This window comes from Lepidochelys kempii, chromosome 16 (assembly GCF_965140265.1).
Source record: "Lepidochelys kempii isolate rLepKem1 chromosome 16, rLepKem1.hap2, whole genome shotgun sequence".
NCBI classification, from domain to species: Eukaryota; Metazoa; Chordata; order Testudines; family Cheloniidae; genus Lepidochelys; species Lepidochelys kempii.
In genome coordinates, this window is record NC_133271.1 from 26,886,884 (window position 1) to 26,913,059 (window position 26,176).

At 45.6% G+C, this 26,176-nt stretch overlaps 1 protein-coding gene across 1 annotated transcript in view; it reads left to right on the forward strand.

Annotated features, from left to right (window-relative positions):
* The window catches only part of ADGRD2 (adhesion G protein-coupled receptor D2), a 62,158-nt gene that overhangs the window by 21,016 nt on the left and 14,966 nt on the right, over positions 1-26,176 (forward strand). Inside the window, exons 16-23 of the mRNA XM_073314537.1 lie at positions 211-313; positions 1,274-1,427; positions 2,235-2,368; positions 3,152-3,267; positions 6,302-6,422; positions 20,250-20,291; positions 20,514-20,567; positions 21,532-21,676. Coding sequence (XP_073170638.1) covers positions 211-313; positions 1,274-1,427; positions 2,235-2,368; positions 3,152-3,267; positions 6,302-6,422; positions 20,250-20,291; positions 20,514-20,567; positions 21,532-21,676 — 869 coding nt within the window. The remainder of the gene's footprint in view (positions 1-210; positions 314-1,273; positions 1,428-2,234; positions 2,369-3,151; positions 3,268-6,301; positions 6,423-20,249; positions 20,292-20,513; positions 20,568-21,531; positions 21,677-26,176) is intronic.

Genomic DNA, 26,176 nt, shown 5'->3' on the forward strand with positions numbered 1-26,176 from the left:
TGCCAAGAGCATCAAGTATTTTTCCTCTTTTCACCCATGCTTTCCACTCTCTTGGGAATTGCACCTCTGTGATGAGCAGCAGAGAGGTCAAAGGCCACACGGTGGAATCCATATGGTCTGACGAGTGGCTAGTAAGAAAATCGCGCACAGCTGCCACCGAATCCAGCCATGCTTTTTAATGACCAAGGTTTTCCATTTCCCCTTCCTCAGCGTTCCTAAGAGCGAAAGAACAACCGTGCACAAGAATCTGATCTTTGCTTTAGCTGCAGCTGAAGGTCTGCTCATGTTTAGTGAATTGGCCAAAACCAACCAGGTAAGAAGGCTAGGAGGCATCTCATCTCACCCGGTAACAGATGCTGCCAGACTTCTTGTTTGCTATGACATTGTGGCTACAGCCCCTAAGACAAAAGACTAGTCTCGTTTATTAACGACTGCCTGTAATCTGTGTTGAGGAATAATCAGGATCACACTGCCCTTAGGAATATGCTTTGCACCATATGTAGGAACAGTCCATTCCCCACTCCTGGAACTATATTTATTTTTAACCCAGAGAATCCTGCAGGAAGAGTCTGCCATGTAAAGTGGCATAAAATACCAGCCTGAGATCACACCACCTGCTGTGACCTCATAGGTTAAGCAGGGACTGTACTGGTCAGTACTTGCAGGAGAGACTTCCAAGGAAAATCCGGATGCTGTAGGAAGTGGTGCTTTCCTCCCCAGGAATGCGCTGGACCAGTGTCCTAGCACTGGGGAGCATGGGGCTGCTAGAGGTGCTGGGCCCATTCTAAGCTACCTCAGTATCTTTTACTTCAGCTGGCTTCTTGAACTTAGTGACCTGGGCAATTACACCAGGGATGAGTTTGGCTCATCCTCTCTGCTTAAATTGTCCCAGTACTTTCAGTGAGCGACAGTGTTCTCCTTCCCTTCTGGTACACAGCATTGTTGTGAGTGTTCAAGGCCTGCCTTTGACCTAAGAGCTGGTTACGTTTCTATGGTGGGTGAAGTGATCCTTGTGGGTGTTTTTGGTAAATCAGTTTGTCAGGCACTTTGGGTGCAAGGTGCTCTGTAGCTCTCAGCTGGGCAAAGCACAGTCTGGATGTCCTTGTTTTATAGTTATATGAAATCGTCCTGGTATCATTTGTGTTTAAATGCCTGAATGGGCAAATATTCTGCAGCATGTTCAGGAGTCATTCCTCACTCTGCACTATGCAGAGTTTGGCAGAAGATTCCTGCCTCCACCTCACTGAACTGTCTGAAATTTCTCTTTCCCCAGGTACTGTGCTTTGCTGTCACAGCTTTCCTCCACCTCTTCTTCATGGCAGCCTTTTCTTGGATGCTGGTAGAAGGGCTTCTCCTGTGGAGCAAAGTGGTTGCTGTCAACATGAGTGAAGACAGGAGAATGAAGTTTTACTATGTGACTGGCTGGGGTAAATGGAAACCCATCTGTGCCTTACTCTCAGGAACATAGTGCATCAATTTCTCTCAAACTAAAAGTCCTCATAGAAAAGATTTCAGTGTAACTGATATCGAGTCAAAAGTCTGACGAGCTTGCATTCACCTGGGGGTTTACTGGGGACCAGCCTCACTCACCGATTCTCTCCCACCTTTAAATGTCAACTAGCAGATGCTGGAATTTTAGCCAAGTGTCTCGTTTATTTTGTAACCTTTTGTTTTATTAACACAAAGTATTTGCAGAGGAAGACTCTGCTGATTCACTGCTATCAGAGAGCGTCACTGAACAGGGCAGGTGGTTCTAGAAACCTGAAAATAGTTCTGTCTGGAAAGAGATGCATTTATTGGAATAAATGGATGAGGGCCGTGCAATTTATGTGACTATACTGGGGTTCAGGTAAGAGTGTCTGGTGTTTGTGTGACTATGCTGAGAGACAGACGCCAAATTCAGATAGTGGGTAGGATACAAGACAACTTGGCAAAATAGTTGGCATTGTTTGTCTTTGATTGTACTGCTTGTTAGGAGTAAGTTGCTCATGTGTTGTGACACAGCTTTGGAATGTTTTATGAATGAGAGAATAAAGTGCGAAGGATATAAAATGTAGTCTTGTTACACAGCATGGGCCAGATTCCCAGCTAGTGTAAATCAGTGCAGCTCTGTTGGGGTCAATGTGGTTACTCTGATTTAGGCCAGCTGGAGATATGGCCCTATATGTTTAAAACAACTAACCAGCTAATGGCAGATTTGGCATTTGCTGTCCTCAGTTTTCCTGTTTTTTCAGGCCTGCCAGTTGTTATTGTTGGTGTGACTCTGGCAACTTCATTTAACAAGTACGTGGCAGACCATCATTGCTGGCTGAACGTTCAGACCGATATCATCTGGGCGTTTGTTGGGCCAGTTCTCTTTGTTCTGACGGTAAGCGTCAAATCCTTTTGTATAATTCCAGATAGAAGCAATTTCTACTTTTCATTTTAGGAAAGCAGCACTGAGCTTTGTCAGCCAGAGCCAAAGGGATCAACGATCTTACACAAAGATCTTTCCTAATCTAGGAAGATGGTGGCGTTTATAGTGTCTGAGATTTATTCCCATTCTGGTCCAAACATCTCCCTGTACATGGGGTGAATTCCTGCCAAGTGCTCTTTAAATGACTAAAGCAATGTTTGCAGTTGTGCATGAAGCACTGTACAGTTAGATAGGCAGGTGTATTATTGTATTTGGAGGGAGTCCTATCATCTAATACCTCTGCAGAAGATACTAGTTACTATGCTGAGGTTACATTACAAAGATGGATAAGTAGATAGAGTATTGGCCACCGTCTGCCAGGATGCTGGACTCGATAGTCCAAAGGGCCAATTCAGCATGGTAAAATTTGTGTCCTTTTAATGACTCCACCATCATAGTACAACAAAGCAATGCTAGAGGAAGGTGAAATGTTCAAAGGTAACAGAGCCAGTAGACATCTAATAATGAACCTGTTGGACTGGGGTCTGTACAGAGACCTTTGCAAATATTACGCTTGTGCAAATCGAGCTCTGAGCTGTTTACTGGCCTCAAGAATCCCACAAGCTGATCATTCTACAAGATGCAAACTTAACTGCATGCAAGCCCCAGCAGAGATACCTGCCCCATTAGAGCTCATTTAAAAATTCAAAAGCCTGTTCTGGTGCACAAAGCTAGTGGCTCTTTTCTGACTTGAAGGTAAATACCTTCGTGCTGTTCCGGGTGGTGATGGTCACAGTGTCCAGTGCACGGAGGAGGTCAAAGATGCTGACCCCCAGCAGCGGCCTGGAGAAACAGATTGGAATCCAGATATGGTGAGTCAGGGGAGCAGTTGACTTCCATGCCGATGGTTGCATTGAGTTGTGCTTGGATATCATTGTGAAGTCTTTATTGGGCTTGGATAGAGTTCTGTCCCTGAAGGATCTGGCGTATGGCCACATGCTGTGAGTAACAGCAGCTTCTAAAGGCAGGAACGCTATCCAGATTTTTCTCCTCCAGAGTAATTATGCATTTCATCTGTATAGTATTTCAGAAGCAGTACAACAATCTATGGTCAGCAATCTATGCTCTGATGAATGGAACACCAGGAAGTAGGACCAACACTGTCATACCTGGGTGCCTACACTTAGGCTCTTAAATCCACATTTAGGCTCCAAAATCAAAGTGACTCAGGTGGGGAGCACCCGCAGTTCCCATTGAAATCAAAGGGTAAGAACATAAGAGTGGTCATACCGGGTCACGACAATGGTCCATCTAGCCCAGTATCTTGCCTTCCAACAGTGGCTAGTGCCAGATGCTTCAGAGGGAATGAACAGAACAGGGCAATTCTCAAGTGATCCATCGCCTGTTGTCCAGTCCCAGCTTCTGGCAGTCAGATGTTTAGGGACACACAGAGCATGGGGGTTGAATCCCTGACTGTCTTGCCTAATAGCCATTGACAGACCTCTGAATTTGTCTAATTGTTTTTGAACCCACTTGTACTTTTGGCCTTCGTAATATCCCCTGGCAATGAGTTCCACAAGTTGACTGTGTATTGGGTGAAGAAGTACTTCCTTATGTTTGTTTTAAACTTGCTGTCTTAATTTTATTGGGTGACCCCTGGTTCTTATGTTATGTGAAGGTGTAAATAACACTTCCTGATTCATTTTCTCCACACCATTCATTTTATTGTACTTTATGGTATGCCTGCCTGGCTGCTAGCATCAGAGATGCATCCTGGGAACAACGGGTTGGATTGTAAGTTGTTGACTTCAACAGAGTTAAATTCTAATTGACGCCAGTGCCAGCAGAACTGAGCCCAATGTTCCTTAAGCAAGTTCTTCTACCAGTGCTGCCAGACTGGTTCAGCTGCTGGAACATAAACACCTTATCAAACCTTAATCCAGGCAGTCATGGTGGCTCTGTCTGGGATGCCCAAGGAGTCTAAGGGCATTAGACATCCAATTTTATGGGATTTGGGCATCTTCCTCGAGCATCTTTGACTCTCCCAGCATATCTTTTTCTTTGGGTTTTAAACATTTCTCACCCCTGAAGATTAGCAGATGAAGAAGATTCCCCACCAGATTCTAGCACTTTGATGGTAGGTCCAGTTTGAAGTCCTGAAGTCATGTGTTTCAGTCACATCCATCATTCAGCATTTGAATTCACTGTTATTCTGCAGGTATTTACCACAGAAACAAAGTTCCTTCCAGCCATTTGGGTCTTAATGGATTTCAATGAGATTTATGTGATATCTTATTTTGCTGATGGATGAAACTTGAAAGCTTTGAGGTTCAGTTTGGTACCCAAAAATTAGGAAGGGAAATCAGACTGGGGCAGGAGTGAAACTGGCCTGCCTTTGGTCTTGCAAACTCCTCCTGGTTTCTCCTGGGTGCCCTGTAATCTGTCAGTCCTCAGGAGCACAAAATTTATATGGGCACAGTCAGCAGCCACGGCTGTTCTGTTCATGAGTTGTGTGCACTGCATAAACCCTATGGAACACCAGAAACTTGGACTGGCAGGGAAGAAGGTACTGTGGTTAAAAAAACTGGACTGAGATTTGGGAGATCCTGTTTAGCTCCTCCACAGTCCTCCTGAGTGAGTTTGGGCACGTCACTTTCTTGCTCTGTGCCTCAGTTTCCCCATATGTTAAATAGGGATAATACAGGGGAATTGTTAAGATAAATCCCTAAGGACTTGGGAGGCTCTCGAATACTATAGCACTAAGTCCATATAAGCGCCTGTCTGGAGAGTTGGCTTTGGTTTTGGTGACATGCATGGGGAAGGATATGGAACATGGATTCCAGTAATCAGTTAATTCAAAGAGATTTTAAAAACTGCTGTTCAAGCTGTTACTTTATCACTCCTTATGAATCTTTATTGTTGTTTGCCGGCGCCAGTCACCATTGCTAGACACACATTGTTCCTCTAGTTGCCTAAATAATTTTTACTAAATTTACAGAAGCACAGAGATAGGGTGGTGTTGGAGGGCAGGATGACACACACATACTAATAAAACAAATACAGAAGCCCTCTTGGCAATGGCGAGCAGGGGGAGATTGGCTGCTTTCTTGTGTCTAATGATGTCAAAGAGTTCCCTTATAGCTCACTTGTAATTATAAATACAGAACAGGGGTTGCTGATCGGGGGTTGGGAGATAAAGCATGCGGCATTTTTCCTCTGGCTTTCTGGGGTGGCTACATTATGTTTTCAAAGCATTTCACAACCTCTTCTCCTGGCCCCTCCCTCTTGCCATGTCAGATCGCTGCACACAGCTTAGTTACTGGGGGGAGCCATTTGTGCTGCCTTGCAGAAGGCAATTCCCTGCCCCTGCCCCGGAGGACAGCCTAATGCTCCAGGGGAGGAGATCTCTGTAGTGCACAGGGTGTCCCCACAGCAGCGAAATGGGAGAATCTAAACATCAGAGCATCAGCCAATGTCCCCTCAAACTAAGGTGTCTTTCCAGAGCTGTTGTCTCTCACATTGCCTTTAACCTCAGAAAGGCCCAGCAATAAGATCAAAGCGAAAAGCTGTTTTATTTTGCAGGACAAGGGCAAAACCCTCTAGTCATGCCCCGAGGTGAAGCCAGGGAGAGAGCAAGGCTGGATGCTGGGGAGGGCTTTGCTCCCAGGTCCCCGGCGGGAGCTGCAGCCTGCCGGAGAAAATAGCAGGGAGTACTGTGACCCAAGGATGCCTGCAGAGCAGGATGGAGATGCAGCCAGAGAAGTGGTAGATGGATGCTGCTAAGAGGCAGGGCAGGGACGGGACTGGCAGAGCCTCTGCTTCACCTGCTCTCCTATGTTTCCCCCATTCCCAAATGAGGGAGATTTGCCATGAGCTCAAGTCACTTTGAGTTTCTTTTTCTAACAGGGCCATGGCCAAACCCATCTTGGTGCTGCTGCCAGTCCTGGGCCTGACGTGGGTGTGTGGGGTCCTGGTTCACCTCAGCATCATCTGGGCTCATGTCTTCATTGTGCTGAACTCCCTCCAGGTAAGGCCCCGCCCGGGTGACTGGGAAGCTTGGAGCACCAAGGGTTTTCAGAGTCAGAGCCCCCTGGCTGAGGTTACTAGCGTCTGTCAGGCACTGAATGAACGACCCGGCTTCTCCAGTCCCGTCTAAGAACTGGCATGCTGTGGGTGAGGGGGCATGAGAAGGCACCATGGGGAATGGACACTCTCCAGCAAGAAAAAGCCTAAGGAACTTAGTCCCTTGGTAAGCAAGATTAAAACTCTCAGTAGGTCTCCTCAGGGTTCTGTCTCAGCACAGTGTAGGTAAAGACACCATCAGAGAGCAAAGGAATCTCCCTTTCTGAGTGGAGACAGACACCCCAATGTCCTGAGGGTCCTGGGCTCGGCGGGTGGGGGTTAAAATGAAATGTGGTTAGTGGCATAAATTTCCAGCTGATGATTCTTCTGCAGTGTCTTGACACTAGAAATACATGAATGGGGCTTGCAGCTGGGAGGTGTGTGCATACCCCCAGAGCACATTGCTGCAGCATGAAGCAGTTCTAAACAGACAGCTGGGAACCGAGGCCATTGCCCTGTTACCGGGGGCACAGGGACTCAGTTGGTGCAGTGAGCAGCAGATTTCTTGCAGAAGGCAGAAACCCACCCGCACGCTGGCTGGTGCAATGCCTTTTGCTTCCTAATATCTCACCCACCCCACATAGAGTTCTTTTGTTTCGGGCTGTTTCAGTTCTGTTCTCTCCAGGTTCTTACACCATGCTTATCACCAGAGTATTCGAGTTCTGGTAAAACACACAAAAGCCTGGTGGTTAATTGCATTTTGATAAAATCTTGAACTGGAGTTGAACAAAGTTTTATATTCCTTGCTGCACTTAATTGTATTATTCCAAACCAACAGCTTTACCTATTTATTTACCTGGTGTGACTCACACAATTTAACTAAAAAGGGGCCGATCCATGGCTCTCAGTGCCTTTGCCGTATGGTGCATTAAATTACAATTAGAGTACCCATCTCCATTGACCTGTTCTATGCATTTGAACCACAGTCATCAGAAAACCTGCAGAAGGAGGACTAAGTCATTATTAAGGCCTAATTTTCAAACCAGGCATGTGGATTTGGGAGCACACTTTTTCATCCATAATTTATTTGTGCTTTTCCTTAAAATCTGTTGCATTTGCAAAATTACACCTGTAAAAAATGGAAGCCAGGTTTGGAGATCTGACATTTTATGGGCAGCTTTTAGACTACTGTGATGGTTTCTCATCATCCATATAATAGATCATCAGTTTAAGAACATAAGAGCAGCCATACAGGGTCAGACCAATGGTCCATCTAGCCCAGTCCCCTGTCTTCTGACAGTGGCCAATGCCAAATGCTTCAGAAGGAAAGAACAGAGCAGGGCAATTATTGAGTGATCCGTCCCTTGTCATCCAATCCCAGCTTCTGGACAGTGCGTTGGGTGCAGTAGTACTGCCTTGTGTTTGTTTTAAAGTCCTGGCAAAATACAGCTTTAGTGAAATGAAATTATTTCAAGTCCTTTATCTTGGTAGTTATATGGTTTCCATTGCCATGGAATCTGAGCCTCTAACCCCATGAAATAGGTAAGTGCTGTGATTCCCATTGTACGGGTGAGAAACTAAAACACAGAGAGACTTGTGATCACACAGGAAGACTGTGCCCAGCCAGCTGGTGCTAGGCACCAACTGTTCCAGCCCAGGTCTCACTCTGTCATACTGGTAGGGTTACCGTGCAAGAGAGACAGTACACAGGGAATTCTTCAGACTAGACAAGCTAGCTGTTTCCTCCAGAATGGGAGGTGTTTTCAGGATAAGTGCAGTGGGATATGTACCTTGGGTAGTTAAGTCCCATCTCTGTTCTAATGTCCAGAGGCATTTGTCACCTCTGGAGAACCAGTGGGCTTTTCCAAGCTCTCCTTCAGCATCTGAGGAACCTAAGTAAATAATAACGAGGTGTGAAATGCAGCCCTGTGTAGAGTGTTTATTTAACGCTCCCTGCAGCCCACTCCCTGAATCTCTGGGTTGGCTGACTGGTGTTACGGTTTTGCCGTTTAAATCTTGTTTCTCATAATTAGATTTCCTGACATTAAATCATGGCTTTGGAATGACTCTTCTAAATTTATATCCTCATAAAATATCTCATCTGAGCTTTGTTTTGGTCATTTACTGGAGAATTTACTACTGTGTAACGTTTCATTTTAATGAAGCTCCGAGGCAGACATTCTAATTGCAGCTTGCATCAGTGAAACAAGCCTAACTCCTACACACACTATGAACTCCAGCACTGACATCAAGAATAGTGCTCATCAGGGATGGTCCACATACAACCCTCTGAGATGTCTGGCCCAGCACTTCTCTCCCTGGTGTCTAACTGTGGCTAAACAGACATTATTCCTGGATGTCTCGCATTCTGGGTTATTAGGAATTAAGTACATTTCTGAACTAAAACACTTCATCCTTAAAAACCTTATCATGAAGGGTCCTGCAGCTGATCCCAAAGATGCCCACACTTTGTCCAAGTAGGGCTGCATTAGGAACACAAGGGATGGGTCTGATTTGCATAACATGGAGTAACTGAGACATTGCGGTCTAGTGGCTGCGGTACTGGGCTGGGAGTCAGGAGACCTTGGATTCTATTCCTGACTCCGCCGTTCACTTGCTGTGTGACCTTGGGTATGTCATGTTGCCTGCCCCTGCTGCTGCTTCCCCTCTCGTGCTGTCTGTAGGCTCTGCAGGGCAGCGCCCGTGTCTCAAGATGGGTTTGCACAGTGCCTGTGTGCAATGGGCCCAGATCTTCATTGGCACCTCTGAGGTTCCACTGAATGCATCCGATGAAGTGAGCTGTAGCTCACAAAAGCTTATGCTCAAATAAATTTGTCAGTCTTTAAGGTGCCACAAGTCCTCCTTTTCTTGTTACGAATACAGACTAACACAGCTGCTACTCTGAAACCTGTACCACAAATAGATTGCAGTTGCCATCGTCTTGAGTCTGGAAGTGCAGCCTGTGGAAATGGCAGCCTCCACTGTGCTCAGAGTGGAGCACCGTGTGCGGGCACTGTAGTGTCTAGGGCATTGGCTGTGGGATGCCACAGATCAGACTTGGTCTGCAGGCCACAGGGACTGACTCTTTGCTGTGTTTGTACAGCACCATGGACAACGGGGTTCTGGTCCTGGACCAGGAGTCCCAAACACTTCTGCAGTACAAATAACTAATAATAATAATAATAGTCCCCCAAGAGAGAATGGAACCACACCACGAACTTTATTTGAAAACCATATTTAATTTTGTTTCTTGGGGTCACAAGTTTGTTGGTTTCCTTAAGGGAATTTAAGGCCATTCCTAGCCCCAATTTGGGAAAGAGAATGGTACCAAGTCCTGTTAGAAATGTAACAGCCAGCAGCTCTCTGCAATCCTGGACTCAGTGCAGCTGAGAAATAGCCATTCATATGACCCTGGCGTCAAAGCAGATCCCCAGATCATGAGCAGAGTAAAGTCACAGAATACGCAGCAGGCCCACAATGTGTCTCAAAGCGTCAGCCACATGGTGTGCGAAAGGCTTACTAAATCTGGAAAGAAAGAAGCTGTAGATGGAGCTAGAGAAGCACAGTTGGTCCTGACGCTGGCCAGAGAAATAATTATGGATGGATAAAGGGAGGAATTCTTTATTAAGAGACAGCAACTGTTAATTGTTATTAGATGAGAGGCCCTTCCCCAACGGAGAGAAGACAGGATCTCTAGCCTGGGGAGCTTGCAAACCAAAGACGTAACACAAACCTCACTGAGGTCAATGGAAAGATTCCTGCTGATTTTAATGGGCTTTCTCCAGGCCCTAAGACCTCCAGTTCTGGAAGATATTTGAGCATGTTCCTAATTTTAAACACACAGTGCTGTGCCAAATAGTGATACTTACCTGAATCTGGGCCTAAATTAAATTGGATGAAGGGGCGGACACAGAGCCTATTGAAATTGGTAAAAAGCTTCCCATCGACTTCAGTGGGCATTGGATCAGCTCTATAATGTGCATGAGGGTGGGGAGAATAATATTTAAAATAGTTTAAGGTTGAATTGAAAACAGTTTTGCTTTGGTGAATCAAAAATCAGAATAAACCTCCACCTTTCAGGTTGAATGATCTGAAATTAAACATTTTGTTTCAATTCTGAGTAGTTTTTAATGTTGAAATTAAAAAAATATAATAAAAGAAAATTTCTAAATGAAAAGTCAATTTGAATGGAAAAATCAAAACATTTCATTGAGAAGGTGTCCAAACACAACGTTTTGATTTGTTTAAAAGAATTCTTATGGGTTTTTTTACTGAAGAATTTGGCAAAATCGACATAAATTAGTGAAATGTTTTGATTTCACAGAATCTGCATTTTTTGCCCAAGCAGGTTTTGATGAATAATGTCACCCAGCTCTAATAATAACAATGAAATGGCCCCAGATGGCAGTTCCCATCCTTCTGCGCTTCACATTCATGTATGCACTTGACAAACTCCTTCACGAATGCTCTGTGATGACTCCAAAATCAGAGGCACTGGAAACCAAGAGAGCAGCCTGGCTGACTCCTGTATCGTGAATCCAAAATTTGGATGACTGAGATTCAAAGGCTTTCAATGTCTATTTAATTTTTTCCTGCTGTAAAATAGAAAATGGTCCTGATGGCATCTTTGTGATGTGGGGTGGGAGAGGCCTGTGGCCCCTAACTCTGGCATATTTGGCAGGTTTCACTTCAATAATGACTCCAAGTTTCCAGTAGCAGAAATGAAGCCATTATTGCCACGTGCGCAAGATGAATTTTCTGCCTGTTGCTGGAGCTTGTCCAGCTGTGAGGTGCTGCTAACGCACATCCGTTTGCTGTCAGATGGTGAAGGCCCAAGGCCAGCCAAAGGCCACCTCTCCATGTTTCTGCTATTAAGGATGTCGGGAGGTTGACAGGAGGCCTGTCGGCTGTTATTAAATATAGTGTCAATGCTTCTTGTCTCCTTCCAACCTCACTCCTGTAAAGGTGTAGCTCAGAGGTGGGCAGAGAACAGCACCAGCACTCTTTAAATCCACATTAGATGTAAGATTAAAACAAACCTATTTCCCAACTGGGACAAAACCCTTCAGAACGGTCAGAATTAAAGAGTATGGTCTCTGTGTAAGTAAATGGAGGGAAGCAGATTAAAACATGGAGTCCCGCTTCTGGTCCCATGCTGAGCCCCAGAGTCCTGCTGTCCTTCCCAGCTGTGTGCATTTTAACCTCTTCCAACACCCTGTCCTGGGCCTGCACTATGGAAGAGCTTGTGGTAATTTTCTGTTCATTCCTGAATGCTAGTGTGGAGAACCTGGGCTTGGTGGGGAATCTCACTTTGTCCTGCCTGCCTCCCCCCAGCCTTGTTCTGTGGATAGCATTTCCCCTGCTCCTCCCCCAAGTTCCTTGTTGTGTCTCTGCGGGCACAGGGGGTGAGGGTTCCGCTCTTGTGTTCATTTAGCTCTCATGGACGTGGCCAGATCTGACAGCCCTCGGGGCTGCCCTCCTCTGTTTATCCCCAGGACTTGCAGCACCCGCTTCCTCATTGTGCACTGCTAATGTGCCTCATCCCTGGCTGGAAGGGGTCACCCCGCTGGTGCCAGGGGAGTTTGCTTTCCGTGGCCTATTCAGCCTTTGGCTTCTCTGGTTACACCAGAAACAGGGTTGCCTAGCCGTGGCTGTTGTGTCATGCACACCGGGAACTGGTCTGCCATCCTCATTTCACACTAGCCACTGTGCTGTAGTCCATTGTTGTGAGCCACAGTTAGGTCACAATTTTCAAGTGACGGCAGAGAGTTCAGGGATGAAGGGGATGATCCCTACATTTTTAAATGCCATCCTCAGGATGACAAATTTCTTGAGAGTTCATCTATCATGAATCACATTAAACTCCACTGCTGAAGTGAGATGGAAGCTGAGTGCTGCACTGAATGGTGTTTGAAGGGGCAAGATTCATATTAGTTCAGAGCTACTTTTTTCTCTCCAGTCTCCATTCAAGCTGCTGCTTATTTTTTCCCCTTTCTTTCTTTGTCGTCTTCTTAAAAAAACATCTTTGTAATCACTTTGTCATAAATCACAGCAGAGGCGCCCTTGCTTGCAGTACAGTCAAACAGTGGGGCCCGGAGAGTTTAGCTCATGAATATATTGTCTTTGTTTGCCTTCTCCCCTATGCCAAGTAAGGTCATTCTAATTAGAAGATTACCCAGGAGGAGGAGTTGGGATCCTGACCAGAAGGCTACAGAGTAAAGGGAAAGCAGAGATAACATCACTTTTCAATCTCTCTGCTGCTTGGCCTATTCAAAAAGATTTCTTCAGCAGATCACCTTTGACTTGCGTTTAAAGTGCATTTGTTTATTCATGTAGCAATGTGGTAGCAGACAACTTTTTGTTGTTGTTGACTTGTGTTCTGTTTGTCTGTGGAAATTCAGATCTGTCTTCAAGGTTAGTTCACATGTCAATGCCAAATCCACCTAATCATTCTCCTAACCAGTCAGTGGAGGAAGAAAACAAGCCACTGACGAGCAGTGTTACAGGCTGCCATGCTGTGTTAACTGCTGCCCTTGGCGTGTTACTTAGAAGACTGGCTGGCCACCGACAATGGCTTCCATGCTCACTCATGGTTTCAAATATGGTCAGAGATGGTAAATGCCAGAACGGTGGGTAAAGGTGACTGCCTTATGAGGGAGTGTTTTATATAACACCAAATAGCAGCCTTTGTCTTTATTGACCTAGGAGCCAGGAAGGATAGTCCTGTGGTTGGTCCAGGCCTGGGAGTCATGAGCCGTGGCTTCCATTGACATTACTATCCCAGACTCCTTTTGTGGTGCTGAATAGTCTCTATACCTTTCTATGCCTCAGTTTCCCCATCCATAAAATAGGGTTAGTAACAATAATACTTCGGTGGGGTGGGGGGATTGAGGCTAAATTCACTGAGGTTGAACACTTTGAGATGCTTGACTGGACAACATACATTATTACAGCGACAGTCTGTAAACGTTCTAGAAGTGGTGCACACACAGAGGCATCCCTGAATGTAAAACAATTGTCTCATGCTGCCAGTACTAAAACATCCTTGGAATTTCTAAATAATAGAGATGATAATTTCCTAACTCAAAAAGTGCTACATCCAACACAGGGGAGGTCCGCGTTAGACCTCATCTTGACAGATGAAGAGGAACTGATCATAGAACTAAAAATTAATAGTCACTTAGGTACAAGTGATCATGACTTGATCACATTTATAATGTGCAAACAGAATAAAGTCCAGACCGGTGACAGATAGACTTGGTGCTTTAAAAAGGCCAATTTCACAAAGCTAAAAGCAAATATGAGCTAAATCAGCTCCAAGGAAGAATTTAATCAGAAAAATATTAATAATAATTGGGAATTGTTTAAGAACACTTTACTAGATGCCCAAAAAGCCACAATCCCCCATAATTGAGGAAGAAGGCTGTATGGATTTTAAAAAGACCTAAATTAGAGGGGAGGTGAAAGCAGCTATAAAAATAGAAACATAATATATAATGAATGAAAGAAAAGGGCAGATGACCATTTTTAATATAAATCATGAAGCTAGGAATTATAGAAAACTGATAAGGGAAGCAAAGGGACACAAGGAGAACTCTATGACCAGCAGAGTTAAAGCGAATAAGGAATTTTTAAAGTATCTTAGGAAAAAAAGAATCCTAACAATGGTATTAGTCCATTACTAGATGGAAAAGATAGAATTATCTATAATAATGCAAAAAAGGCAGAAGTGTTCATAATATTTCTGTTCTTTATTTGGGGAAAAAACAAATGATGTAGTCACATCATATGATAACACTGTTTCCATTCCAGTAGTATCTGAGGAGGATGTTAAACAGCCATGACTGAAGTTAGACATTGTAAAATCCGTATGTCTGGATTACTTGGATCTAAGAGTTTTAAAAGAGCTGGCTAAGGCAGTCGCTGGACTGTTAATGCTGATTTTTCAGTAAGTTTTGGAACACTGGGGAAGTTCCACAAGACCTGAAGAAAGCTAATGTTGTACTAATTTTTAAAAAGGATAAACAGGATGACCTGGGTATTTACAGTCCTGTCAGTCTGACATTGATCCCAGGCAAGGTAGTGGAGTGGCTGATATGTGGCTCAATTAATAAAGAATTAAAAGAGGTATATAATTAATGGCTTAATGGAAAATAGATCTTGTCAAATTAACTTGATATCTTTTTTTGATGAGATTACAAGTTTGGCTGATAACGGTAAGAGTGCTGATGAAATATTTTTAGACTTCTATACGGCATTTGACTTGGTACCATGCTGACACTTTGATTAACAAACTAGAATGATATGAAATTGACATGGCACACATTAAATGGATTTAAAAACTGGCTAACTAATAGCTCTCAAAATGTAATTGTAAATCATCATTGTTTGGGTGTGTTTCTAGTCGGGTCCCACAGGCTCTTGGTCCTGTGCTATTTAACATTTTTATCAAGGCCCTGGAAGAAAACATAAAATCATCACCAATAAAGTTAGCAGGTGACATAAAAAAGGGGAGTGGAAAATAATGAAGAGGACAGGTCTGGATCGCTTGTTAAGCTGGTCACAAGCAAACAATCATAGAATCATAGAAGATTAGGGATGGAAGAGACCTCAAGTGATCATCTAGTCCAACCCCCTGCTCAAAGCAGGACCAATGCCAACTAAATCATCGCAGCCAGGGCTTTGTCAAGCTGGGCCTTACTATGTGTTTTAATAAAGCCAATATAAAGTTATACAACCAGGAACAAAGAATGCAGGCCAGACTTACAAGATGGGTGACTCTAGCTGGGAAGCAGTGACTCTGAAAAAGACTTTGGGGTTATGGTGAATAATCAGCTGAATGTGAGCTCCCAGTGTGACTCAGTGAACAAAAGGACTAATTCAATCCTTGGATGTACAAACAGGGGAATCTCAAGTAGGAGTAAGGAGGTTATATTACCTCTGTATTTGGCACTGATGTGATAGAATCCTTTGTCCAGTTCTGGTGTCCACAATTCAAGCAGGATGGTGATACATTGGAGAGGGTTCAGAGAAGAGCCATGAGAATGATTAAAGGATTAGGAAACGTGAGCATTATCTATTTAGCTTAACAAAGAGAAGGTCAAAAGGTGACTTGACTACAGTGTAAAACCGGGGTGGCCAAACTGTGGCTCGCAAGCCACATGCAGCTCTTCTACCGTTAAAGTGCAGCTCACATTGCCCCCTCCCTGCCCCCCGTCCCTCCATTCTGCACCTACCAGACTTGCAGTGGGACCTCTGCCTTGTAGCGGGGAGCTGGGGTAGGAGCTTCTGGCAGGTTTAGGGGTTAAAACTAGAGCTGGGCAAAACATTTTATACAAATCATTTTTTCGCTGATAAATGCAGGTTCAGATTGGCCGAAACCATTTACAAATTTGGATCAACATCAGCGAACTGTTTTGGTCAAAGAACCAAACACAAAGTCCGAAATGTGGGAACGGTTCATTTTGGCATTTCCAAAACAAAATGTTTCACCTTTTAGTTTTGGAAAGATGTTTAATTTTGGAATTTCACTAAGTTTTATTTAATACTTTTAAAAAATTTAAAAAACCTCAAAAACTAAACAAAATATGTGTTTCAGACTGAAATTAACTTTTTATTTTTAACTTTCATTCTGCCGAAAAATTTAAAAAAAAAATTGGTTTGGGTCGACCTGAGGGAAATTTTTAAAAATGTTTTGGTCCAGCTACCAAACTGAAAACCCCTCTAGCAAGTGGTCTACCTCAACCTCCTAACCAGGGGGTCTTTTTTTTAACAGTGCGTCTAGGCAAAGATGTGCAGGGTCTCTGGCCTCTTAAAAATCATGGGGCACTTTCAGAACAGCCCACTCTTCTCTTCCCAGCTCCCCGCCCAAATGGCATCCTGCAGAATTTATCACCCAAGACTCACTCCTTTGCCTCCCCCTCCCATCACAGCCAACCAAATACGTTATGAAATCTGGGTTTGAGCTTGACTTGCTATGGTCCTGGGGTGATGTGCTGATACTTGATTCCTCTCTCTGTGCTGTGTTGCGGAGGAGATGGGAGGAGACAGTCTCTGAAACGAGTTGTGTGCCATGTGCCATAATGCATGCCCAGTGGCTCTCGCTTTGCATGAGTTCACGTGGCATATGGCTGAGCGAGGGGAGGGGAGAGTTGTCTGGTGGCTGGGACAGCAAACAGGACGTCAGCACTCCTGGGTTCTACTCCTGACTCGCTTGCTCTGTGCTCTGACCACGTCACTTACCCCTCTGCATGTCAGTCTCCACGTCTCTAAAGTAGGGACCTTCCTGCCAACAGCATTGGGAGTGTTGAGCTGTGCTTGAAATCTGCGTACGGCAGCTGCTACAGAAGGCCAAAATCTCCTTTGACATCTGGTGACTAACTGTACTTGGTTTAAGTGCTACCCCCATTTTACAGACAGGGACGTCAAGACAAAGTGAAGGGACTTGCCCAAGGCAGTGGCAGCAGGAAGAGTAGAACACAGACCTCCCGATTGTCAGTCCTGTGCCCTCACCGTATAACGGCAGCTTCCTCAATAATGTGGGCAATCCTGCTGGGAGCCCGGGGTGGCCGTGCAGGGTGTGACTAAGACATGCAAAACGTTAGGACCGAGTGACCAAACTGATCCCATTTGTAAAGAATCTGGAAGTGATCGTTCCTGCCCCCGGGAGATGGCCCGCAGGCTGCGTCTCAGCAGCAGGTGCAGATGGAGGAATCGGGCAGTCTGGTCCCGCTCGGCTGGGTAACGGGTGATGCTGGCTCCTCTGGGCCAAGACCCACACTGTCTGGTTTTGGGTTTTGCCACTTTGGCCACCTGGCCAGGCTGTCGAGCCAAGAGATGTATTGGGCGCGAGACTCATCACTGCTGGGATGTCCTCTTCATCACGTTTCCCACAGCTTGTGTGCGGATCCACTTAAATTTCATGCTGCACAGATTTATTTTCACTGAACTCTGTGTGGTAGGCCGTCCTATCGAGTTATTTTTTACACTTCACATTTTAAAGAGCCTGACTTTTTAACCAATAGATCTTTGAGTTTCTGGAATTAGATGGTGTGCTCTCTGTGGCTGTCATGTCCTGGATAGCGCCAGGCACATCGCCAGGCCTAACAAACAATTACTAACACTCATTCTGCAGCAGGGAGTGTTTGTTCTCATAATAGTTCTCTGAGTAGAATAGCGCACAGGGTGTGCCCTTATCCCCTCCCTTCCTAGCACTTGCAGGGGGCTTTTCAGAAGTGCTCACCTTGTTCCACCAGTGCTCGGTGGCAGCATCGTTAGACAAGTGAAGAGTGCTTTCAAAAATCCCGCCTATAGGACACATGTCATCTGCAGAGTTTTGGGTGAAATCCTGGCTCCGTTACAGCCATTGCCAGTGACTTCGGTTGAGCCAGGATTTCACCCCAAATGTTCTGCAAAGATGGGTAAGCGTCACTATCCCCATTTTTACAGATGGGGAAACTGAGGCATTGAGTGGTGAAGGCCAAGGTCCCACAGCAGGTCGGTGACAGTACTGGGAATAGAGTCCAGCTCTCCTAACTCTCACTGTCCTACCCTAGTCCATTGTGACCTGCTCACCACTGAAGTTTGAGGCTTTAGAGATTGTCTTCTCACTATTGAGTATTTCTGTTGTGGTTGTGCCAGTCAGGAGTCAGGGCCGCATTGTGCAAGGCGCTGCACACACCTATCATGAAAAGACAACTATGTTTGCAAAGTGCTTTGAGAATCTGCAAATTCTGCAAATTTGAAAATTGCAAATTCTGGGACTGGATTTGTGATTTATTTTGTGCCAGTTTAACACTCTTCCATATTTTATCCACATTCAGTCTCTCTGCAGCTGGGCCTTCTTTCTCCCGGGCTCCCCTCCCAGCCGACATCACCACCTCTCCTCCCAGTTCTGTACAAAAGGATTATTTCAAGGAAGACCTGTCTTGGCAGCCGCACCAGAAATCTGGTCTGTAGGAGTGACCAACTCTGCTGTTTGAAGGACAGGTCATGGCACCACGCCAGGGTATTGCTACCACTGTGCTTGCCAGGAGTTTTCAGATGCAGAGCAAGGCTCATTGAAGACGAGATGAATGACTTTTCTTACTGCTGCTGATTTATCTAGCTGCGATAACAAACACTCGGCAGATGTAACATAAATCTGGTGGGCCAGATCGGACTGCCTTTATGGACAAACTCTTTTGTGTAAAGCTGTAATTAGTCCCTGGTGCTTAGCCCAGTTTTGACCCCTAGGTGGTGCTCTTTCTAGGCCTGTGTCTTGTTACAGCTGTTTCTCTACTGGACAGCAGGCTGGGGATGAGGTTCTGACTGGTGCTCCGTATTTTGGAGTCACACTGGTGGTGGCTGAGCTTCTGTGGAGTTGACAGCATGAGGTCCATACTCCAATCTCTAGCCCTCTCTGAGTGGGGAGGGAGGACAAGCGTGGTGGGTTTGGGTTTCACAATACTACCTTGGTAGGAAGGTTTGGATCTGCCTCGCATTTTACCTTGAATCTCCCTAGCACGGGCTGTAATACTGACATGGCTCAGTGGGGATCAAGTCCAGCACCTCTTACCCTTAACGCATGAGCCACTGCTGCGTGAGCTAAAAGACAGAGCTGTGTTAGCCTTGGCTGTGCACTCCTCACTCTTGATAGTCTGGCTGCTGCTAGAGGAGGACAGAGGACCCCCCCCCCCCCCAAGCAGCCCCTGGCTTATCTGGCGACCACTCAGCTGCCATGGTCTGTCACCAATAGACTATCACACTGAAAAGGAAAAGGCCTCATCACCTTGCTCTGCTCTGCCCTGCCCACGCAAAGGCTGCATCCATCTGGGCTCACTCTGTGGCTACTTCAGTTGTCAGGAAGGGATGTCTAGTTCCTGAATTTCACTCATTCCCACACAGGGGTTGTCTCCCCGCGTTTATGTTTTTGAGGGGGGGAGGGGAGCTCCACCTAGTAATTTCTGGAGGGATTTTCCCGTTCACCACTGAATGAAGCGGGGAACCCTGGGCTTGGGAGTGGTAGGGAGGCCTGATGGAGTCAGTGGGTTGACAGCTGCAATTGCTCTTCAGCTCCATCCAGCTCCATCACAGAGCAATAGAGCAGCCCCTGGGCACGGAAGGCGCTAGGTGCTTATTTGCCTGCCTGCCAGGGACTGTGCCTACATCCCTGCAAAACCAAGTGTGTGTGGATGCTGCAATGGTAGCAGAAGGAAGGGGTGGGGAGGAATGAAAAGACTCTTTCTCCTTTTAACTGCTCTTGAATGAAGTCATCTGAGTTCTGTCTATTATTGCCATGGATCACATTTATTAACGTAGTGCTGGGGACCCACCAAGCTCAGGGCCCCCTTTGTGCTAGGATCTGTCCACACTCACAGTAGCAGCCAGTGCGTATAGGGATCATTCCGTATTGAGAGTCCATTCCCATAGTTCTCTTCCACTTCTTGAAGGGGACGTGTTAGAAGACGGAGATTGCAGAGACAAACCTGATGGGAGTCGTCTGTTTCACAATCAGAGCAGGGAGTGGAACAAGTATTGAGAAGTAGAGTTTAAGGTTTGGGGTGGAATCAGTTTGGAGATCCAGCCGGCTGTGAGCAGAGCACAATACTGGCTTGGAGATGAACCCTAGCAGGTCTGAGTGCTGAGATTTCTGAAGCATGTATGTTCCGGTGGCATCACAAGGAACAATAATAGGAGCTACCCCTGCGCTAGGCGCCGTCCGGGCACACAGTAGCAGTGTCTTACTTCCCCTGTTTCAAAATGGTCAGTCTATTGCAAGCCCGTAATATTTTATATTTTCTCTTGTTTTTAGGGCTTGTACATCTTCCTGGTCTATGCAATCTATAACAGTGAGGTAAGAGGAAGCTCTCACTCGGTTTTGATCCATATTCGGAACAGTCCTATATTAGAAATGAAACTGGTAACCAGAATCTTATCAAATGCAAAGGTTAATATTCTGTCCTGGCCCTTTGCTCCTGCAACAGCTGTTGCTTTTGCCCCCTTGACTTGTCCGGAGGATGTTGTTGTTTTATCGGAACAGCACGGGCCCTGTCTCATGACCCTGCTCAACTTTCAGGTGAGGAACGCCATACAGAGGATGAAGGAGAAGAAGAAAGCGCTCTCATTCACAGTAAGTGTGAGGCAGAGATGCTGCTTCGGTTTCATTAAACACAAGCTGGTTTCAGAGGATGGGTTTTTTTTTCATTTTTCACAATGGTGGATTTCTAGGAAACCCAGTTTGTGTCCCCTCCCCCAAATCTAAAGCATAGAATCTAGTGGGCATCCCTCACTACCAACTGGGATTATCAACCCCATCTGGTAGCCATGTAGCCTATAGGGCGTGCTGATTTCTTCTTCGCAGCTGGCCAAACCTTCTCAGCCCTCCACAGTCTCTCCAGGGATTTCAGACTAAACTCTAAAGAAAGGCTCAAACGCTGAAATTTCCCATCATGCCTCATCTGTGGATTGTTGTGTGTGTGAGTTGGGCGTGGACGCATTTTTGATCCACAAAACAGGGCAGCTTGAGTTATCACATCACAGGTTTGTAGGATGTGACTGACTCCAAGGCCAGGCAAAAGGCCTCTCCCCTTGCTCTGGTTGATGTGAGACTTTGATCTTTAAAACATGGAGTTATCACATTCCACAGTACCCCTTTAAATCCAGGTTTGTAGCCAAAGTCTGCTCTCTGGGGTACATTTGGGCTCTCCCTGATTCCCTCAGGGCATGCATTGTAGGACACAACTTGGCCCTGGGAATCCTTAGGGCATGCATTGTATGACAAAACTTGGCCCTGGGAATGTCTTTTGAATGGACCTGGCATATTCAGAAACCTGGAGTCGGGGGACATCATTTTCCTCCTGAACAGTACTGGGGAGGGTGGAGGAGAACGTGCCACTGGTTCTGCAGTTTGGGCGGTTGCTGCAGACCTCCCTGGAGAATCCACACGGACTGAAGAGTGGCCTTATCGGCAAGGAGGTGAGAGTTAAGAAAACAGCTGCAGCAGATTTTTAAAATGATGCATGGTATCAAAATCCTTTAAAGGCGGATGTGTCGCGGATTCCTGAGGGTTGTCCTGCTTCTCTGTCATTTTGCAGAACTGTTCTCATCCGATCAATTATCTGTCAAGTCCAAGAAATACAGCTTCCTGGGAGACTGGGAAGCTGAGTCCCTCCGCGCCCGAGAGCGCCTTGTCCAGCCCTGTGCAGAAAGATCCCCCCCTGAAGAACATTACCAACAAAGGTAAAGAGCCCCTTCTGGGACCTCAGCTTTGTTTTCAGGTTGCCAGTGCTGCTGGCACAGATTCAGAGCACGGGGGAAGGTACGCTGACCTTTCCAGAGGGTCCAGTTTTCATGCAATTTCATCCCTTGCATTATTGTTTTGAACCCTCTAAAACACCACGGAGTTGGAAAGTTTGACATGGTTATGAAGTTCCCAATGGTGACTCTAGAGTATGAGTGCCAATGTCAGGGCAGGCTGTTCCAAACCAGGACACATACCCTGATGGGCTGTGAGGTCTAGACTTAGATTTCACCAACCAACTGCACCATATGCAAACCCCCCAGGCACTTTAACAGCCTGAACATGGAGTCACAGCCAGTCCCCTGGGGTACTCCAGTCTGTCTTTCCATCCAGGTGAGTGTCTCTCTGGTATTGACGGCCCCATACACCAAGGATAACAGCAATATTCAGGTCACTCCCAATCCCAAAGGACCAGTCGCTTACCCCAGGTCAATTGTACTTTAGGGCTCACACCAAAGACAACGCTTGTAGGCGATCCTATAGCAAACAATATGAAGATTTATTAACTAGGAAAAGGAAAATAGAGAGTTATTTATAAGGTTAAAACAAGTGAATATAGACCATGAATGAGTTACAGCCTTAGGTTTCAAAAGGTAATCTAGGCTTCTGTAATCAGCAAACTCTATTTGACCTCTAGGGCTAAGCAGCTGGGGATCTCTTGCTTATGTCTAGAAACACCTTGCTCCCCCAAGCAGCAGAGAGATCCCTAACTCCTTTTGTTTAAGGTTTTTATCTCCCTCCTGCCATGTGCTCTGAGCTGCAAACTCAGCTGATAGGAGGAGTTCACTTGCATGACTCATCTTCACAGATAAACAACAAGGGTGTGTCCACACATGAACTGTTCCCCTGGCACCACTGCGGGGCTTCAGTGAAGACACGACTACGCTGATGGGAGGGGATCTCCCACTCGTGTTGATACTCCATCTCCTTGAGACACAGTAGCTAGGTTGGCAGGAGAATTCTCTGATCAACATAGCCCCGATAAACATAGCACTTTCTACACTGGGGGTTAGGTTGGTGTAACTGCATAGCTCAAGGGTGTGGATTTTCACACTACTGAGTGACGTTGTTATACCAACCTCCTTTCCCACTGTAGACCAGGCCTAAGAGTCTTTACCCCTTTTGTTGACATTTTCTCGATCCTGACGTAGGGGGTTTCCACTTGTAGAAACTCTGGTTTCCACCCAGAGCCTGTCTCCTCTCAACGTGTCTCCTCTTTGGGGGGCCGGGGCATAACAATTCCTGCTCTTTGCACTGATTAACATCCCTCTCCTCTATGGCCATTCATACAGTCACAGAAGCTCAAATGTTACCTTACAATATGGAGCACAGATATCAGAAGTGAGATTAATGCAGGGAGCATCTCACAAGCATTCAACAAACTCTAAACACTTTTTCTTATCATTCCAATACCTCGTCTGTCAATAATGATGGCATCTGTCAGTGTCCGTTGAGAGACATGGGCACCTGAGCATCAGCTGGCACCAGGTCTGCCAGCATCATAGTGAACATGAATGTTGTTAGGTTTGTGTTCCTTGGAGTGAGAGAGAAACTTTGATGAAAATATAAATACAGCACTGAGGGGCTGTCTGGCTCCCGAAGAAGACAGTGGTAGAAGGCCAATTGACTTCAATGGGATCAGTCCCTATTGTGTATATGGGTCATCCATGCATTCAAGGCGAGCGGATGTGGGGAATCCTCAATCCATAAGACACAGCACCAGGAGTGACCTGAGCCATTTTGCCAGCTAGGGCAGAAAATGTTTTCAGTGTCTCCACCCCCAGTGCCTTGGAGGTGGGAGGGAAGTTGAGGGGCACAGCAGCATGGTGCTCCTGGAAGTTGGTGCCTAAGGCTTCTGCCCCTGCAGCTGGCCCTGAACAGCATGGCCTTCCTTCTAGTCAGAGAAGCATGTTGGTACTTTAACATCGATTTATATGGGGGGGAGAGAGCCGGAAATCGAGAAACTAGATTAAACTAGAGAAAGAAAAGTTCACAGGCTCAAACTGATTGGCAGCTCTGAAAACTAGCTTGCAATTCTTCAGTCAGCCCGGCTGGGCCCTTTACTTCCTTGGGAGATACTTTGGGGGAATAAATGATAGAGCCCTTTGAAAGGAATGCACATTTCCATTCTCCAGGTGTATCCACATTCATTGTCTCACTTCACACTTTAGGAAACTTTGGTGCTAAAATTCCTATGGGGATTTCCTCAATGATGTCACCAGAGAGACCGGTACGTAATGTCTTGAATTATTTTCCACCTTTCATATGCAGAATAGATACGTCGACAGGAGTGCGGGAGTGTTGTCTAGTGTTTATAGCAAAGGGCTAGGACTCAGGACTCCTGGGTTCTATTCTCAGCTCTGTCACAGATGTCTTGTCTTATCCTGGGTAAATCACGTAATTGTCTGTGGCTCAGCTGCCCCTTTGCTAAGATGGGGTTCATATCAGTTACCTCCTCCCTGGGGGAGTTGTGAAGGTCCATCAGTGGTGGTAGCAGACTTTGTGAGCCATGTTGGTAGCACTGTAGGTATGCACCTCCTGCTAAGCATTGATTGGGTTGGGAAGCTGAAGGAATTTACCCCAGTAAAAGGACCCTGTAATGAAGTATCTGAAGGCTGCAAATCACTGGCCTATGGAGGGTGGTGCAGCAGATGTGACAAACAATAATGGGGTGAAATTATGATAAGAAAGTGCAGCCTCTTAGACTGAACAGTTTCTTGCCAGGAAGTTGGCCAAGGGAAAGGGGTGGAAACCCCGTGGCTCAGGGCACTGCGAACTAGACTAGACAAAAGGCCCTACAAACATACAGAATGGAACAGCCCTGCACTATCTACTGGGAGTCACAGCAAACAGCCTAATGTCTTCATGTCTAGGGTTCTCGGACACCCCAGGAGGGCTCCTCAGGTGAGGGTGAGCTATGGACTCAGACATGGGGGGGGATCTCACTCTCTGGTGTAAAGTGGCCCATGTAGCCCCTTTATAGACTGCCATCCTTCATGCTCTACCCCATCGTACTGGGCTTGCTCGAAAGCAATCAGCGCACCTGCCACCCGTGCGAACGAGTAAGGAGGCGTCTGTCTATCCCTGCCCTTGGAAGACAAATAGTAGAAAGAGAATCAACTGTCTGTGTGTTTGGGGGATGCCCAGCTCCTGGATATAAAGGGCCCTTGTCCTGTTAGACCCATTTGTGCTGACTCCTGGACTGCAGAGGGGAGGGAGAGATGCGGGTTGGTTTGACACATGAGCGGTGGGGGAGTCTCTCTGCTGCATGTTGATTCCTAGTTTTGTTGGTAACATTTGTGGTCTCTTTTCGCCATTCTGTATCAGAGGGAATCAACTCCCAGGTCTGTTTATAACAGGGGCATCCATAAAAGCACAAATGGAACTGAGCAATCAGAATGAAAAGACAGAAATGAGGTCATGGCTACAAGCCTCCCCAAAATGAAGCAAGTTAGAAAAGGGCTTGTGGTGTGTTTCAGCACCCAAGTTATGTTCTGTGCAAATGGGATATTGTTCAGTTGGCCCATTTCATTTCCCAGCAACTAATCTTCTACCAAGTTCAACAAGGCATGCTGTAAAGTGGAGAATAATTTAAATGTGACTATTCTGATACCACTTCCATTCCCACCACTGAAATGATTATGCACTGTTCTGTGCACTTGACATAGAAGTTAACTATAGTTTCTTCAGAAAAAAACATAATGCTATTTTCATGTGTGGAATTTACCAAAGGGTCTAGATATACACCAAAATTTCTCTCTCTCTCTGTCTCCTTTATTGCTTTTGAAGTGCTATCTTCTTTATCTTACAGATAACATTCTGTTCTATTTCAAGGCAACTTAGTAAAATCAGTATTTATTGTCTCTCATGGTTTATTTTTGTTTAATGTTGCTATTCTTCCGGGTGATAAATACCTGGCAGGTTTTCCAATAGGTGCTTTTCTGACCCAGGCAGCTGCTGGCTCTGTAAATTAGAACCATTGCTAAGCTACTTGGCACAAAATATGAGACATGAGCTAAAGAGATTAACCAGGAGGCCTGAGTTTTCTAATGCACAGGGCATTAATAGAGGAGCCTGTAGATTTCCTAAATGCCAAGGCCACAGCACTTCCTAGCTGGTAGACTTGGGGCAAAGATAGAATTAGCTTGATTCCATGCTGGGGTCATCCAGAGCTTCTCTTTTTGTTTGTTACTTAAATATTTTTATTTAAAATGTTTTATTTTCCTTTTCTAAACAATACAAATTCAACAACAATCAAAATACAAAATTCCCTAGTATCCAAGGAGCCAGTGTGGGAGGAAGCAAAGCTGAGCCAGTTTGTTTGTTTAAATATTCGTTTGTCTTCACAAGTGACTTTTTGCAACTCTTTCATGTTCTCTCTTCATGAACGTTTGAGCTCCACAAGTGACTGCTCAGGAAACGTGAATTTTGAAGCTGAT